The sequence below is a fragment of the Kogia breviceps genome, chromosome 1, assembly GCF_026419965.1.
Source record: "Kogia breviceps isolate mKogBre1 chromosome 1, mKogBre1 haplotype 1, whole genome shotgun sequence".
NCBI lineage: Eukaryota > Metazoa > Chordata > Mammalia > Artiodactyla > Physeteridae > Kogia > Kogia breviceps.
Window position 1 is genome coordinate 100,674,677 of NC_081310.1, and position 18,880 is coordinate 100,693,556.

Sequence of the window (18,880 nt, forward strand, 5' to 3'; positions counted from 1 at the left end):
TTTTTAGTTGAAGCATTTCAGTTTATTTTACTGAATAAGGTATTTTACATTTGTTGATAACTCTCTACTTTGTTCCAAGTTACTTATGTGGCTTACAAAAATACATATAAGATTTTAAAAAAAGAATCAATGGAGACAAAAAAAGAACATGTTAAAATGTAACTGTAACACAGTTGACCCTTGAACAACACAGGCTTGAACTGGGCAGGTCCACTAAACAGATTTTTTTCCAATAAATCCATACTAAAGTACTGATACTACATGATCTTCAAGCAGTTGAACAGTTGGTTCTCAGATGCAGAACTGTGGACACAGAGGGCCTACTGTTAACGTTTCTGACTTGCAGCTGCATGGGGTTCAGCGCCCTAACCCCCGTTTTTTTCAAGTCAATGGTACTCAAAACACGTACTGTGAGCACCTCTAAGGTGGGTTAGTGAGAGCTGAACTTGGTGCTTAGATTCAGTTCTCGTTCCTCATCACTGTTTTCCAATCCAGAGAGCTCTAATGCTGCTCTGTGTGGGAAGGATTAGGGTTCTTCAATTTTGCTTTCCCTGTAAAATGCACTATAATGTACCAAATATGTCATAACTGCAGTTTTGAAGTATAAAATAATTCAGCCTATTCTAGCATTCACTAGTCAGAAACCAGCATGAAAGTTATGAATAGATAAAAAGTTGACACATACCTTGAGCCTGAGAAAAAACTGCGTTAAGTCCTCAATTGCACCAAGAAACACCAGACAAAAGGATTGACAGCTTTGACTGTTTTTATAGCATAGTAGCATGAGCTGAAGAAACGTTCTACTAACAACAGGAGTTCCAGTCTCCTTCTGGAAGAATGTGTAAAGGGTAAATTATTTATTGTTTTGATACTTAATTCTCTCATAGCAGGTCCTTATTTTACCCAGAAGGCAAAACTTAATATTCTTGGAATAAAACCTTTTCTATAAGAGAAACAGATAGAGATGTTTCACTAACTCCACCTATGAATGTCATTGTTTTATTACTAGGCTGCTTATGATCCCAAGCAGTAAACACAAAATAGATTTCTTATTTACTGAAATCCCAAGAAAGCAGTATGATACAAAATAGATGTCCCGTGAATAACTACATAAAGGAAGCAGTAACCCACCAAGAAGCATTAACAGAAATGACCAACACTCCTTGGGTGTCATGAGTTGCTTTAGCCAGGATGTATATTTCTGCCACTGGAGACGAGATAGGCTGGGCCACTTTACCTCTTGGCCAAATTAAAATTATATTAATACTACTTCACTGGAACACAACATTGAATCTGGATAAAATCTATCTTTCCTCCTGTTTCAGTTGCTAAAGAAGGAAAAATAGCTCTCCTGCTTCTACCTTTAACCCCAATTTTTCAAGTAGTCTATCTTTTAAGTCCTTTTTATAGCTTCATTTAGTTCTTTGGTCATGGAACACTTTTTTTTTTTTTTTTTTGCGGTACGCGGGCCTCTCACTGCCGTGGCCTCTCCCGCTGCCGAGCACAGGCTCCGGACGCGCAGGCTCAGCGGCCATGGCTCACGGGCCCAGCCGCTCCGCGGCATGTGGGATCTTCCCGGACCGGGGCACGAACCCGCGTCCCCTGCATCGGCAGGCGGACTCTCAACCACTGCGCCACCAGGGAAGGCCCCATGGAACACTTTTAACATTTCTTTGGTTTCAACTGTGACTTATACTGGCAACATGATCTCTGTATCCCAGCTTCACCAATATTCTGGACTTGAATGTGCAACTGACAAAAGGGCACCATCTCCCCCCTACACACACATCTCTACATAATAATTACAATATTGCTCACATATCTTTGATATTACTTTAAAATTTTTGAATGTTAGCAAACTTGATATTTTCTAAATGTTTTAAATGTTCTTTAAATAACCAAATGTTGACAACTTTACAAAAATGATAAATGACTGAGGTTATTTTCCTTTAATACATCCTCAAAGGGTCTAAGCATGAGTGGATCCTTTGTGGACACCCCTATTTTTATCCCAAGGGGCATGTGATTAATCTTCTCTAAAATCAACTTTTTCCAAAGAGAAATCCCTATATATAAATAGGGCCAGGCCATGTTAATTTATGTGATGGTCATGTTAGTTTTCAAAATATCTTTAGTAATAAATAAAGGGGAGATATAAAATTTTGTGATTTGCTTGGTGAATCTTTTTTTTTTTTTTTTTTTTCCGTTACGCGGGCCTCTCACTGTTGTGGCCTCTCCTGTTGCGGAGCGCAGGTTCCGGACGTGCAGACTCAGCGGCCATGGCTCACGGGCCCAGCCGCTCCGCGGCATGTGGGATCTTCCTGGAGTGGGGCACGAACCCGTGTCCCCTGCATCGGCAGGCGGATTCTCAACCACTGCGCCACCAGGGAAGCCCGCTTGGTGAATCTTAATTGCGAAACTTCTTCTTCTTCCGAAACTTCTTTCCTGCTGCATTTGCTGTCTTTTCAGCCATAATCTCTGAGTACTTCCTTCGGTTATATCTAAAAAGAAAAACCAAAGCTTTAAGTTCTAAAGTATGACAAACCAAACATTAGGAGTTAATGTAACCTTTTGGCAGGGAGGGGGGGCAGCAGCGGGGAGGCACTTCTAAATTTCGTTTTTGTTTTTTTTTTTGCATTTTCACTATCTATTCATCACATGTGCACTAAGTTCCACCATGTGTAAGAAGCCATACTAGGTGCTGGGGACAGAGCAGTGAACCAGCCAGCCATAGTAGTCCCTACCCTCAGAGTTCTAGTAAGAAAAAAATGGCAACGGTAGAGGAAGGCTTTTGAAAACTTTCAGCCACTAGAGACCCATGCTGTAATTTCTGAGATTGCCATCATGAAGATTACAAAATATAGGTCAATTTTAAGTAAGCAAAGACTCAATCACCTTGTACCACACACCTCTGTGGGGAAGGAAATAGGCTTGAGAGATAGGAAAATGGGAGGGACTCTGACAGTTTGAACATGGGACTGAAGGGAGAAGAGGTATCAGGACTTGCCCTAATGGATGGATGGATGGAGGGTGATGCCGTTTGGTCATGAGATACAGAACACTGGGAGAGGACCAGAATGTACAGAGAGGATGAGGTCAGTAGACCCCAAGTTAGCTCTTAGAGGGGCCTGTGAGATACCCATTAGATATTCCTGAGGCAGTAGCTGGTTATGGGCTCTGGACTCAGGAGAGATCTAGACTAGACATACGCATTTGAAAGTCAACAATATACAGGGCTTCCCTGGTGGCGCAGTGGTTGAGAGTGCCTGCCGATGCAGGGGACACAGGTTCGTGCCCCAGTCCGGGAAGATCCCACATGCCACGGAGCGGCTGGGCCCGTGAGCCATGGCCGCTGAGCCTGCGCGTCCGGAGCCTGTGCTCCGCAACGGGAGAGGCCACCGCAGTGAGAGGCCCGCGTACCGCAAAAAAAAAAAAAAAAAAGAAAGTCAACAGTATATAGATTAATACAACTTTGTGGGGATGAGATTTCCAAGGAGAGAGAAGTGAGAAAAGAGCATTGCTTGTTCCTAAAACAAGCAATGAACCAGACTCATTAAATAGTTTACATAACACTCAAGTTAAATTTGTTTTCCATGTCTATAACACCAGTTTAAAAAACCTTGATAAACATTTTCACTTTTGCTATTAAATGTATCTGGAAGTTCAGCAGAGGTTTCTATGAGGTATGCTTTTAAGTCTATACTATACACATACCTACTTCAAGGACATTTAAACATGCTCAAATTGACCCCATCTCAGGAAAAAAAAAAAAAAAAAAAAAAAAAAGCAACTCCATCCTCTAGCTGTGACTCTCTCTTCTTGCTCAAAACCAAACTTCTTCAAAGATTTATCTCTTATTTCTTCAACTCACTCTCAAGTACCTTCCAGTCTGCTTTCCTCCCCATCACTCCCCTGAAAACTCCTTCTGCCGAGGTTACTGTGACCTGCATGTACTAAATCCAAAGTGTTTAGTTCTTATCTCCACTGAGCTCTCAGCAGCACTTATTACTGTTAACCACTCCCTCCAGCTTATACCTGCTCCTAACGTTCTCTTTCCTTGACTCCCCCCTCCCGCCGTTTATTTAATTTTTTGGTTGCGTTGGGTCTTTGTTGCTGCGCGTGGGCTTTCTCTAGTTGTGGCAAGTGGGGGCTGCTCTTTGTTGTGGTGCGCGGGCTTCAGTAGTTGTGCCATGTGGGCTCAGTAGCTGTGGTGCACGGGCTTAGTTGCTCCGCGGCATGTGGGATCTTCCTGGATCAGGGATTGAACCCGTGTCCCCTGCACTGGCAGGCAGAATCTTAAGCACTGCACCACCAGGAAGTCCCTTTCCTTGACTTCTACGACACTGTGCTCTCCTGGTTTTCTTCATGTCTCCCTGGCTATTCTTTCCCAGCCTCCTCTGTGGGCTTTCTCCTCTAGTCAGCCAAATACTTTCACGCTTCCCTCTAAAGCAGTGGTTCTAAATTGGGAATGCTTATGCCCCACAGGGGCCACCTGAAACTGCTTGAAGACATTTTTGAGTGTCATGAATTGCGGGGGAGGGGAGTGCACTACTGGCATCTAGTGGATAGACACCAGGGAGGCTGTTAAAGATCCTACAATGTACAGGACAGTCCCCCATAATAACTATTCCATCCAAAAAATATAATAGTGCTGCTGTTTAGAAACTCTGTGCTAAAGCATTTAAAAATTATCTTGAATTTAAAGTTTATGCATATTCTAAGGGAAAGCAAACATATTATAAAGTGAAACATAAATTCCTTTACCTTCTGAACTCAGAATCAGCCAGCAGTTCCTCCACAATAGTTCTCTTCCTTTGTTTCCTAGGAACTCGTGAATGGTAGAAGTCAGCTGGACTGTCAACAATGGTTCCAATCTATGAATGATTGATTGAAATAAGTCATGCAATACCTGAAGGCCAAGTAGCTTTCATATCTCAGGGTACCTCTAACAAAGTATATTTATAGAAGGTAATGGAAAACACAGCTTACTATTTACCAGTATTAAAATTAGTTTTGCCGTTTCTTAAAGAAAAAAAATCACTTATTCAATCTGCACTGGGTCCTACTAATGACATTTCTTCATTAGAGTTTACAGTAAACTCAAAATTCCTTTTATATAAGTGCTACACAGTTAATTCTTAATGAATAGTCTAAACAGAGGAGGAAAAGTGGGACAGATAAAGTCTTTTGTTTTAGTTTTCCAATTTAACGAAATTGACACATACATTCTACTACTATATACTTATTTGATCTCCTAGGTTATCAGAATTGCTGCCAACTTAGAACCTTCTTACTGACCACTCTGCATCTGTTCACATGTTCAACCAAGTAAAATTTACAATGTCTACTATGTGCCAGGCACTGTGCTAGGTGTTAGGGAAACAAAGACAAAGAATATCTGGTCCCTGCCGGTAAGGGGGCCAGTCTTTTTTTTTTTTTTTTTGTGGTATGCGGGCCTCTCACTGTTGTGGCCTCTCCCGTTGCGGAGCACAGGCTCCGGACGCACAGGCTCAGCGGCCATGGCTCACGGGCTTAGTTGCTCCGCGGCATGTGGGATCTTCCCGGACCGGGGCATGAACCCGTGTCTCTTGCATCGGCAGGCGGATTCTCAACCACTGCGCCACCAGGGAAGCCCAAGGGGGCCAGTCTTTAAAAAATTTTTTATTTATTAATTTAATTTAATTTTAAAATAACTTTTAAAATTAATTAATTAATTTTTTGGGCTGCATTGGGTCTTCGTTGCTGCTTGCGGGCTTTCTCTAGTTGCGGCGAGCAGGGACTACTCTTTGTTGCAGCACACAGGCTTCTCACTGTGGTGGCTTCTCTTGTTGCAGAGCCCAGGCTCTAGGTGCGCGGGCTTCAGTATTTGTGGCTCGTGGGCTCTATAGCGCAGGCTCAGTAGTTGTGGCGCACAGGATGAGTTGCTCCGTGGTATGTGGGATCTTCCCAGCCCAGGGCTTAAGCCCATGTCCCCTGCACTGGCAGGCCGATTCTTAACCAGGGAAGCCCCCAGAGTTTCAAAGAAGATCCAAAGGTACACAACTAAAAAATTAAAGCATAACCTGATATTATGCTGAACAAAACACTCTAGATGCTCTGAAAACTAAATGGCGAATTCTACCTAATGGAGGTAAAGAAGGTTTAACAAAGGATGACGTTTTAGCTTGGATTTGCATGGGTAAAATTTCACCAAGCAAACATGGCAGAGCCAAACACTTGTAAAGTCAGAACGACTAGACCAGTCTGCATATCTGAGAAGACTGAGTAGCTGAGTGTGTTGGAGCTTAAGAGGAAACTATGTGACCAAAAAAGGGGTGGTGAGCTGGTTTGGGTGCACACGGTGAAGGGCTACATTAAAGGGTATACACTCTATCCTACAGATTATAAGAATCACTGAAGGGTACCACTGAGTATCTTGATTATCATTGAGCAGAGGTGTGTCATAAAACAGATTGCTATTTTTTAAAGGAAAGATGACTGCCTACATTGTAGAGGATGGACCAAAAGGGAGAGCAGACCTGGAGGCAAAGGACTATTACAGTAATCCATGAGAAAGGTAGCCAAGAAGAACGAAATGAACTTGAGAGCTACCAGAGGGTGAATCAATTGGACTTTCATCTGAAAACACTTTGGAAACCAACTTTTAACTTGTTTTCAGAATAAAGAACCTTGAAAAAAAGAAGAGTTTGGTGTACATGAGTCCCTCTTTCCTGCCCCATCCTGCAAGGAGTCTTGCTCTTAGGCTAATAATACTCATATATGGTACATAAACCATCTATAGGTTTCATAATTTTTAGAGAAGAAATTATGAAAAGCTAGTTACCGTTTGGAAACCTAGTTACCGTCCGGAACACCGTCTTTCTATATGGAAAGCCACTACAAGCTGGTGGCTGTCTGAATTGGGTTCTGGCCATTATTATACGGCCCAAGCAGATGTGCTCTGTAAATATTCATTTAAGAGTAAACAAATCACTATAGTGCTTTCCAAACTAAAATCCTCAGAACATCACTACCATTATTCTGTTTGCTTCATACCTGGAAGTACTTGGGGAAGCCATCTCTATCATTTTTCTTGTAAAACCTTTTTGGGTCCATGCTAGCTCTCATCTTCAGTGCTTTGAGATCATTTTTCAGTTCATCTGTCAGTTCTGGAGCTTTCATACCAAACCAGCCATCACCTGCTGTTTTTTGTCGCTCTTGCTGAAATTCAAATTTCAGAAACAATTAGAGAATTCTAATTTTAATAAGCAGTATATAAACTATACCTCACTCCCCCTAAGATTATAAAGAAAGTTTCATGAAAAACAAATAAGGTTACTTTACAGGAATGTATATATTAGTCTCCAGATTCACCTTTCATAAAATGATTAGATCACAAAAAGAGATTTCTCTGATAAGTTAGGCACAGCACTGTCAGTTTCATAAATGAGGGCTCCTTAAAATTTACTTTGTATCTCAGTAAGAACTGCTGACTTGTTGGGAGAGTAACCCACAGCTTCAATTTTTATTGTCTAGAATACCCTACACAAGATGTAATGTATAAAAAACATTTTGACTTCTGGAACTTTTATGTAGACATTAACACTTTTACTGAGTCACTGAGTTGTCTCAGAAAACTACTCACTCCAGCAAGTCCAGAAATTTCTATTATTTCTAAAACTCAAAAACTTTCTATTTTTTTGAAAACTCCTAGCAAGTTATTTGCTTAATTTCATTTTTTGTTCATTCACACAACAAATATTAGAGTGCTTACCATGTGCCAGGGTGCTCTGGTCATATTAGTGACATTACTGGAGCACCATCCTCAAATTTCCTCTAAAGCTCTCTCAATGATTTCTTTATCCTTATTAGTTGAAATGGAAGTAGTCCCCTGTGTTTTACTAAAGAAAATACTTTCTATGCTTTCATTTGGCAGACTAAACAGGCCAGTGTTTTTAATGGTTACATTCAGTTCCCTACAAAAGCCCATAACAGAGCTCCCAGCCTTCTGTGAACAGTACCTATAAGCCAAAAGGTGTGGTGTGGACAGTGACCTCATATACTGGCTGCCACTGTTTTTAGGAAGGTAAAAAAGAGCTTTCACTTTGTGAAAATCTATATGAAACATAGTTTATGGAACTGTATTTTACGGGCTCTTAGATATCTATAACAATTTTCTCTGGAAACGTATACATTTTAATTGTACAGCCATGTTAGATAAACTGAACATATATAGTCAAACACATTAAACATTCTAAATAATGAGTCACTGTACTCACTCTGCGTTTTTTCTGAAGTTTATACTTTGATTCACTATATGGTGGGACACAGTAGTTTTTTTCAAAATCAGGAGTAATGACGGCTTTCTGCAAAAGCTGCAAAAATATTAAATTGGTTTTAAAATGTCAGAATGTCATTATTGTTTCAACATTATTGCCTTATAAAGGAAACATCTCCCACACTGATGACTACTCCAGATATATTAACCTTCTTTATAGACAAACATACTACTGCAAAGTTGCTCCTGTCCTTAAATTTGTAAATTATATGAAAATAAAAATGCTTTAGGAGACAAACTGAAGGGTTATTTTAGGGAATCTATAAAATCAATATTCATCTTAAATTTCTTTTTCTAATCTGCATCTGCACACACCAGATATATGTTAATGTGTCCACTTGCATTTCACTGGTTTGCAACCAGCCACCTGCACCAACCAACTGGAAACGAAAGACAATAGGAACACTGCCATAGAGTTCCTGAACTCCCTGGAAAAAAACCTGACTAGGCTTTAATAAGTTCTTCGATGTTGGTAAAGAAGCTTTCTGTGATCTGAGGAAACCAGCTAGACTACTGATAAGGAACAGCAGTATAGATTTTGACTAAACAACATATGCTTTTTATGGTATACCAATGAAATTATGCCATCAGGCAAATCTGCTCTTTGCAACCCAACAATATATCAAAGATGCTCTTTCAATGTCAATTCACACAAAAATCAACTTCATTCTTTTTAACAGCTGTGAACGCACAATTTTTCTTCTTGATATTTAGTTTAATAAGTCTCCATTAAACTTTTTTCCATGAAACATTGTAAACATCATCTCTGCACACTTGTGATTATTTCTGTAAAACAGATTCAAAAATGTGTCATTTAAATTTTGATAGGTACTACTAAATTGCCTTGCATCCCAAGTAGTAGAAACTCCTACCAAGAGTTGATCAGTACCATTTTCTTTACATAACCAACGCAGGAGATTATCCTTTTGTGTTTTGCCAGTGGTACTTCATGAATGTTTCCATTTGCTGTTGATCATCTTTTTGTGTATTTATTAGCTATATATTGTAATATAAGTCTTCTTCTGTGGAATGCCTGTATTTTGGGGGGGTTATTTTTCATTTTTATACAGGGTTGTGTTCTTATTAACTTGTAGAAATGTATTTTGTATCTTGGTATTAACCTGTGGTCTTTTACTTGTCTTTAAGGTGTTTTTATTTGCGTACGTTTAAAAATTTTAAGTAGTCAGATCTGTTAATCTTTTCCTAAATGTCTTCTGCATTTTTTGTTACTTGCCTAGGGTGATTAAATACTGTCTTAATAGTGTGTATGTGACTAAAAGGAATCTCAGGGTAGTCATTTCCCCAGTACAAGAACTAAACACAGCTGCTCCTTAGCCCTCAAAACAGTTCACAGGAATACAGCAAATATTAATTTGGTCATTAACATTTGAAATTATCAATTTAGAAGTCAATTATCAATTCAGAAATCCTCAATTCAGGTTCAGGACTAGAAGTTGCTGGGTAGCACAGTAGCAGTCTAGACTTTCCTATCAGTCTGAGAAGAGAGCATGACATTTATTTAATAGATTATTAAGAGCTGGTTGTGTGTCAAGTACTATAGTAGGGTTTAGAATGGTTCTCAACTGAGAGCAACTGGCAATATCTGAAGACATTTTGAGGTGGGGGGGGCAGTGCACTGGTAGAGATGGATGCTACTGGCATCTATGGGGTAGTGGCCAGGGATGCTGCTAAAAACATCCTACAAGGCACAGGACATTTTCCCACAATAAAGAATTATCCAGCCCAGAGATAAAAGACAGTAAAATAACGATGAATACCACATGATCAATAATCACTTAGATCTATACTGGGTGTTGCAGAAGCAGAGAGGAGGTAGGGGGAAGGACTAAAGTCAAAGAATGCTTCCTAAAGGTTGTGATTTATAATCTCTGCTTTGGCCTGGGAAAGACCAGGGTGTGTTCTGGGAACTATAGTAATTTTCAATGGTAAGAACATAGCAGGTGGACAGTCAGAGCTAGAGGAACAGAGGCACCTAGAATGCTCTGAGGAACCACTACAGGACTTAAACAGAATATCATGGTCAGATTTGTATTTTTAGAAAAAGAAATAGAGCAAGACCATGGAGGATGGCTTGAAGAAGAGTAAGGAGGCCACTACAATAGTCTAGATGAAAAACACAACAGATGTCACTAGTCAGTGACAGTGGGGTGGAAAGGAGGGGGCAGAGTAGAAAGTATATAAGCACCATCCCCTAGGCTTAGTTGTTGCCTGCAAAAGGGAAACAGATTTTCCCTTGCAAAAGGAGGAACTGGTTTAGGTAGGGAAGAGAAGGGCAATTAGTGAAGTCAAGTGCTGAGCACATCTGAATGAACAAACAATAGGCACCTGGATTTAAAGACCTGGGTAGGCTGCAAGGCTAGAAAATACTGATACTAAAGATTTGGAAGTCATTCAAGGTGACAGCTGAAACTGACGGTTTGGATGAGGTTACCTAACCTGCAATTTCTTTCTGAAAATATATGTACAATGTTATGTCTATGCGCACATGTGCTCTTTTTCCTGGTGGGGTTAGTGGGCACTCACAGCTTTCAGATTTTCAACACAGAAAGCAGTTAAGAACTAAAAGTATAGTAAGAAAAGAAAAAACACAACCCTTGGGATCATAACTGGTGACTGCAAGAAGAGTAACACTGATCCTATATCACTTTAGTTTTCAAGTCTCATCTTTTATAGCTGGGAGTTTATAATAAAAAAGAAGAAATGACTGTCCTGGAAAGAGGGAAAAACGAAGCACAGTAGGCTAATGTGGTTGCACTGTAGGAAAATTAGTCTCTTACCAAGGACTAATCATTTCTAGAAGTGACTGGTTAGTTCTATGAAAACCAATGGGATGCTTTGTGCAACTTACCTCATTTTTCTTTTTCTCCTTGATCTGTGTTAGGGTTCTCTTGTTCAACTGTAGCTTGTCTGCATTGACATTAATATACAAACCACCCAACTGCTTAATACTCAGACCAGGATCTATGCTGCTGCTAGTCAACTTCAGACTGAAAGAGAAATGATCACTTTTAGATCATTTAGTAATTCAAAATGGAAACAATTGAGACTGTATTTTTATTTAGAAGAAAATTACGGGATGAATAATGAATTAAGCCTTTTGGAAGCACATCAAAATTTATTCCCTAGTTTTTCTTGGAAGAGGATTAAGGCCATATTACATGACAACAGACTTCATAAAGGGATTTTATAAAGAAAGAATTACAGAAAAGAGGAGGAAATACATCTGGCAATTTAGCTCAACTTCATGTATAGGTAGTGAGTTAATATATGTCCACATACTTCCATCTCCAAAGCCAATGAGAAAGACAGGGTCTTCTACTCCGAACTTCTAAGTTATCCAAATTTGAAATGTTTTCCTGGGTAATTTAAGGGCATTTAAGTGCCTCTAAATCACTGAGTTAAACAACGAGCATTTGTATTTTCCACTGGAGCTTTAAAAAAAATATAACTGTCATACCCCAGATCCACCTAATCAGAATCTTCTGCAGTTGGCTTGGGCTCCTGCTATATTTATGTAATAAAAATTTCTACTTTATATTACTGAAGAGTCCTTTTTATAAACAAGTACACTTGGACTTACAGTCAGTTTCTTTCCTAATTATTCATATAAACTGAGCAGTTGAAAGTTTTGATAATCAACCTCCACTGGAAAGTGAAATCATTCAATTGTAGTGCCTTGGCAGTGATTCTTCAACCCTGAGTGTACATTACAATTATCCTGGGGAGGGGGTGTGGCTTTTAAAAAATAAGTACACCTGAGACTAGCCTCAGAGATTTCACTGGTTTAGAGTGAAGACTGGGCATCTGTTAATGGATAGATCCTTACCAAGGATACCTGTATTTCCAGTGGATACACTGCCACCAAGGGCCTGTGCCTAGGAAAAACAAATGTGAAAAACAAAAACAAAAAGAAACTAAAGAAACAGCCCCCAAAGACTGCTTTTCAGTGGGTGGTAGATGGGATTATAGGTTATTGTTTTTCTCAGGTTTTCCTCTATTTTTCAATTTCTCTACAATCAACATGTAGAAAAAACCAAGTTACCTCCATTCCCTTTTATATGTTGCTCTTAATAATCATGCAAGAAAACCTTAACATATGATTTTTAATATACCACCAAACGGAGTACTTTTAGCTCTCATTGGTGGGCAAAATATGACTAACAAAGATACCCACATAAACAAGGGAAATGCTGGATAAAAAAGCTCTTCCATAAAGAACCCAAAGTAATAACTTTTTCAATTTCTATGACTGTAATATTTTTATGGTAAAGCCACTTCAAACATGTATCAAAAACTTACTTTAAAAAATAAAGATAAAACTTACAGTTTAGATTTTGTGCTATTTAGTAAGTTGTCTTCATCACTAAACTCATTATCTTTACTTCTGTCACTGTCTGACGGTTCTTCTTCACTTTCTTCCTCCTCCTCTTCTTCCTCAGTGGCAACCTCACTTGCCTTGTCTTCTTCATCCAAGTAAAAATTTTTATCAGCACTCAATCGAGGAGTTGTGTCAATTACAAACAATGCATTGTCACGTGCTGTATTTTCTGAGTCTCCATTTAATGACTCTTTTTGACCACTATTTTCAACAAAACACACAGTGTCCTCTTCATTCTCACTGTTTTCAGACTGCTGGCTTTCATCACTGCTGAGAACTAATAAAACACAATCATCTTTATCCTGAGATGTGCTGGGCTCAAGTTCACACAGTTTGGTATCACACTCAAAATCTACATCCCTTTCTTTGCTCATGTCTTCACCAACACCTATAACTGTGCACTCTTCTTCTTCATCACTATCACCACCATCACCAAGTTCTGTCCAGTCACTTGTTTTTATGCTGCTGTTTCTCTCTTCATTCCATCTGTCCACTTCCACAACTGCAAATGTTTGAGCTAATGATTTCATTACAGCCTCACAGTTCAGGTTTGAGGATGCTGAGGTGGTTTTGTTACTTTCGGGGGTTGAATGCCTTTGCGAAACTAACTGCTGAAGGCTAGTGTCCTGAAGTTCAGAAAGACTCTTCAACTGAGAATTTTTCTCATTAATTTCTTTTCCCGCATCTATTATTCCTTTCGCTTCTTCATCTAAACTCTTACAATTCTGCTCTGTTTCTTTGAGAGGTGAAACGTTGTCCTGTTTTTCCTCTCTTATTTTAAAACTTTGGTGTTTTTGCACTATTCGTTTTTTTCCTGAATTTCCAAAGAAGGAGTCATTATCAGGGTCATCATAAGTTTCATTATTAGAGATATTTGGCTTATTTATCTGAGAAAGAGATCTTGCTAGTAAACGAGAAGAAGTTCGCCTGGTATCTGAGCCCTCTAAATTCACAGGTGTATTTATGATTTGCTTTTCATTTCCTGGTACAATCTTAGTATCATTCTCCTCAGTTTGTGCCTGTAATTTCCTTTGCATACTCCTTGTTGTTCTCCTAGTTGCAATTCCAGAAAATGAAGAAATGTCTGAGCATGATGACTCAGCATCAGAATTAGCTTCCACATGGAATTCTTGGTGTGGATCAGTTTGGGATTTAGCCTTACTTCTCCTAGTTCTTGCTGTTATTTCTGTGGGATGCACAATTCTAGAAATACCTGAAATATGTGACTCTGCTTCAGAGACTTCTTCTTCAGTATGAGACTCACTTACTAGAGTTATTTTCAGCTTTTTCCTTACACTGGAAACTGGGGTGCCTGCAACTAAGATCTGCCTTCTCCTAGTTACTCTTAAAATGGGATCCTGGGCCTCAGACACAGAAGAACAGTTTGACTCTGCTTCAGAGATCTCTCCATCAGTAGAAGGTTTGTTCATTCCTGGTAATGAACCTGTAGTTCTGTTCTTCCTTTTCCTGTTTTTAGGAGCTGGACTTTGTTCCCTAGTGGTCTGTGATTCAGCAATACTTGGGTCATCAGACGGAGATTCCTTCCGGCCTTTTGGATGTGCCTGAATTCTTGTGGCAGCAGAATTCTATAAGCCAGTGAAAATACATTGTGATTTAGGTAGGGCTGGGACAAGAGCAAAGTGAATGAGGCACTCCCCTCAGAAGCAAATTTTAAGAGGGCACTAGAAAACTAAGTAAACAAGATTAATTCAAAACAATAACAACAACCATCACCACCCACAATTTTTTTAAAAAAATCAATACTTAATTACTGGATCTGACTCTGCATTTGCAGGCCCTGCCTCACTAGCGTCACCTAAGTCCTGGATCTGACTTTAGGGAAAACAAATAATTGAAAAAGAAAATTTTCTCCACTCAAAGTCACATATGCTAGGTGGACCTACATTCCGACATACATATAGGAAAAGACGAAAGATGGAATCGGTCGCTGTGTTTACGTTTTCATACCTAAGCGAATTAATGCTCCCTTCCCTTCATCGCAACATCAGAGGCAGCGGACGACTAGCGCCACTGAATTACTAGCTGGCGTCACCACAGCCCTCCCCACGCCAGAAGGAGGTGCTGTCGGGGCACAGCCAGTCTTCCAACGTGAAAATGGTGCCTTCTCCATCCAATCCAGCTAATGAGGCTCACGCTTGGTGGCCGAAATTAATCCTCCTTAGTACGGTGTTAGCAGTAAGATTAAAAGGCCTGAGCTGTGCATCTGCATTGCGGAGCTGAACTACCGCAAAATAAGTTACCTAATCTCTATTTCCTGCCAAGCATTACATTAAAAGACCCTAGTGAGGTCTGAAGAGGAAGTTACAGGCTTAGCGCGGAGCCTGGTACACGGCTGCACGCTGCCAGTTCCGGCTTTTCTGCCTCTCCTCTCCAGGCTCCGCGGGACCCCAGAGCCACCCACCTCCTTGAGCACCGTTCTGCGAAGCAGCGAGAAGAAATGAGGGAGACTTGAGATCTCCTACCTTCTGCTGGGAGCTTTCAACGGACGTGGCTTGGATCCCGCCCTGAGGCCGCGCGGACCTAGTAACCACCATCTTCCGGAATTGCAGCCAGCGCGGCGCCCCCTCCGCGCTCCGGAAGTGCGTCAGAGAAGCGCCACACTCGCGTTTTCCCGCGAGAATCCCGAAAACTCGCGAACTCGTACCGCCTCCGCCCCTCAGACCTAGGCCAAGGCTGTCTCACCCCGGGAGCCAGAAGAAGACGGGTATTAGCGTTCACGACAGTGCGGTAGAAGACAGAGCAGACTTGTGCAGGAAGAGAGCTTCCCGGCGTGGCCTAGGGCCCTCGTCCCCGTTACACACGAACGAATTGGAAAATAGCATCATCTGTGGGAATGTAAATTGATACAGCCACTATGGAGAACAGTATGGAGGTTCCTTAAAAAACTAAAAATAGAACTACTGTATGACCCAGCAATCCCACTACTGAGCATATATACCCAGAAAAAAACCATAATTCAAAAAGATACATGCACCCCAGTGTTTATTGCAGCACTGTTTACAATAGCCAGGTCATGGAAGCAACCTAAATGCCCATGGACAGACGAATGGATAAGGAAGATGTGGTACACATGTACAATGGAATATTACTCAGCCATAGAAAGGAACGAAATTGGGTCATTTGTTGGAATGTGGCTGGATCTAGAGACTGTCATACAGAGTGAAGTAAGTTAGAAAGAGAAAAACAAATATCGTACATTAACGCATATATGTGGAACCTAGAAAAATGGTACAGATGAACCGGTTTGCAGGGCAGAAATTGAGACACAGATGTAGAGAACAAACGTATGGACACCACCGGGGAAAGCAGTGCGGGGGGTGGTGGTGGTGTGATGAATTGGGGGATTGGGATTGACATGTATACACTGATGTGTATAAAATGGATGACTAATAACCTGCTGTATAAAAAAATAAAATTCAAAAAAAAAAAAAAGAAAATAGCATCATCTGCTCTACTACATCCATCCTCTCATTTGTTCAGCAGAGGTCTTAATGCAGCCATGGGTATGGCCGAAGGAGACGTTTGCATTATTTATAATACCTTTAAAAATCATATACTCTTGTATTGTGAAGTTAAATATAAATAAAATAAAATTTAAAGACGTGGTTCAGGTTAAAAGATGTATATGTTAAATGCCCAGGAATTTGGAGGCTAGTTAGGAAGCTATATAATTTAAAGGTGCAACGGTGGGTGAGTAGGAATTGGGAATAAGCAGAATAGAAGAAATGTTAAATTGTAAAGGAGAGAGATTTTTTAAAAGTTTTTGCAGTGAAAGGAAGAGAATGACTAGAATCAAGAGACACTTTGATTTTTCTTTTAGGATAAAGGGTGGACAGCTAGGATATGTTTGAGGGTAATGGAAAGGGATTGAGGAAGTAAACAGTCGTTGGAGATGAGAATGAGTGCCTCATCAAATCTCCCTTACTTTAGAACAGAAAACCAATTTTGTTTTCTTAAAGTCACAAAGTACAGAGTTTTCAGTGGGCACACTGCCATTCAGCTAAATAGCTCCTTTCATAGTTTCTCTTGCAGCCAGATACAGCTAGGTTTGGACTAATTACGGATCAATTAAGTGTTGTGTAGTTCTCTAGGAACATCTTAAAAGAGAGGAGGTCCTCCTTGCCTTCGTTAACTTCATTTCACTTTGTGGAATGTTGTGTTCCCTGGTTTTCAAGCAGCAAGCTTGTGCCATGAAGATGAGGGCCATGCTTAAAGGATGGCAGAGCAGCAGCAAAGAAAAAAATTGAGTTTCTGACAAGTTGTGGAACTGCTGTATCAGTTCTAAATAGCCTAATTTTAGAGCTGTTTCACTTGAGAAAAACACCTCTTTAAAAACCAGTTATTTGGGGGTTTTCTGTGTTTTGCAGCAAGCCTAATCCTAACTAAAGAACGGAATTTAAAAATGGAGATGGAGGAGTTAGCCACAAAAGAATGCTCCTTCCTTTGAGGCAAGAGAGAAGAGTTGATAATTGAAGCAGAGAGACTATAAATGCAGGGAAATTAAAGTGGGGAGAAGAGGAGGGGATTTGAGGTAGATAACTATCTCTGTAAGAAGGTGATTCATCTGCTCAGAAGAATGAAAACAGTTTAGATTGACTGTCAAGGGGAATGTGGTAAGGAGCAAAAAGGAGTTTTAGTAGGGCCAAGTAGCAACGAGAGTAGGTAAGAGAAAGAACAGAAGACAGGCTAAATTTGAAGAGGAGGTGGAGTGGTGTAGAGGAAGGAAGATGAAGCAACTGCAGGTGGGTAGTGGAGATCAAAGCAGCAGAGGACAACAGCATCAATCATAGTAATAGTACAGCACTTACTGTATGCTGGATACTAAGTGCTTTACATGCATTAACTCATTTAATATATATGACAGCTTTAACATTAGCAAATGCATGAAAATAGAAATTAAGATCACAGGAGTGGGTGTAGAAAATTGGGAGAGTATTAGAACACCAGTGTGTACTGTTCACTTACAAGCATGGCCCCTTTAACATGAAACAAAAAAACCACTCCCAAATATTTACAATCTAAAAGGTTCAAGAAACAAACATTAAATACTAAGATTAAATTGTTAGTACATATTCATAATATAAGAAGACTGAGCTGGTCTGCTGATCAGGGGCAAAACTGCAAAGTATTGTTTTTGTTTTATGCGAGCTTACCAGGTCTGCCATGTTTCCCTATCTCTACCTTCTTTACCTGCTCTCTTCTTTACCCAAAGTGGATTTGGGGAAAATACAGTATAAAAACACAGTAATTATTACACAGGCCCAAAGGGAAACTCTCCCATGATTGTCTATATTTTACTAACTAAAACTCTTTTAAAGGGTTGAATCTCTCTCTGGAATTTTAGGCATTAACCAAAAGATGAACGTTTTAGTGCATAAGCCTTCTAAAAGTACATTTTGCATTATTACATACAAAACATTACTTTTAAATTAACTTTGATGGGTAAGATGGTCTCCAATGATCCTATCCTCTGGTCTTCATACCCTTGAGTATGGGCTAGGCCTAGTGACTTATAATGAAAAGAATGTAGCAAAAGTGATGGGTGTCACTTTCAAGATTAGGTTACAAAAAAAGCTGGCTTCCATCTTATGGTTTCTCACTTGTTCATTCTGTGCTTGTTATGAGCTGCGGAGGGCCATGTGGCAAGGAAGTGAGGGAGGCCAAAAACTTCACCAGCGAGCTTGGAAGCAGACCAACCTCAATCAAGCGCACAGGAGAGACTGGAGTCCCAGATGATCCTAACTGCAACATTCTGAGAAGCCTTGAGGTACCCAGATGCAGCAACAGATAATAGAGTCAGTATTAATTTTGTCTGTTCTAAAAATTTCATGTAAAGGAAATTATGTATTTTCATGTCTAGCTTCTTTCACTCACTGTATTTCTGAGACTCATCCATGTTACCTTGTATACCAGTAGTTATTTTTTATTGCTGATTATACTTCAACTATCCATTCAACTGTTGATAAAACATGTGGGTTGTTCCCAGTTTTCAGCTATTATGAAGAAAGTGCTATAAACATTCATATATGGCTATTTCAGATACATGATTTCTCTTGAGTAAATACCTAGAAGTTGAATTGCTGGGTCACATGGTACATGTACATTTAATTTTGTAAGAAATCCCAAGTGATTGTATTGATACC

The 18,880-nt window shown here is 40.0% G+C and overlaps 2 protein-coding genes across 2 annotated transcripts in view; both read right to left on the reverse strand.

Moving 5' to 3' along the window:
* On the reverse strand, positions 1–15,562 carry DNTTIP2 (deoxynucleotidyltransferase terminal interacting protein 2). The gene is made up of 7 exons (XM_059069934.2): positions 15,200–15,562; positions 12,663–14,302; positions 11,187–11,325; positions 8,259–8,354; positions 7,036–7,200; positions 4,765–4,874; positions 1–2,501 (listed from the first exon to the last, which is right to left on the reverse strand). Exons 1-7 carry the CDS (start codon positions 15,269–15,271, stop codon positions 2,408–2,410), a joined length of 2,316 nt encoding a protein of 771 aa, XP_058925917.1. The 5' UTR covers positions 15,272–15,562; the 3' UTR covers positions 1–2,407.
* The window catches only part of GCLM (glutamate-cysteine ligase modifier subunit), a 24,601-nt gene continuing 21,192 nt past the window's right edge, over positions 15,472–18,880 (reverse strand). Inside the window, exon 7 of the mRNA XM_067040161.1 lies at positions 15,472–15,562. Within this exon, the coding sequence (XP_066896262.1) occupies positions 15,531–15,562 (32 nt within the window). The 3' untranslated portion in view covers positions 15,472–15,530. The remainder of the gene's footprint in view (positions 15,563–18,880) is intronic.

Bases quoted from the DNA above. Each gene is read 5' to 3' on its own strand.
- DNTTIP2 (XM_059069934.2), bottom strand. From the start codon at position 15,271: ATGGTGGTTACTAGGTCCGCGCGGCCTCAGGGCGGGATCCAAGCCACG. The intron at 11,326-12,662 runs GTAAGTTTTATC...TTTCTCTTTCAG, and splicing joins AATAGCACAAAATCTAAACT to TCTGAAGTTGACTAGCAGCA. The intron at 2,502-4,764 runs GTAAAGGAATTT...TTTTCTTTTTAG, and splicing joins GCTGATTCTGAGTTCAGAAG to ATATAACCGAAGGAAGTACT.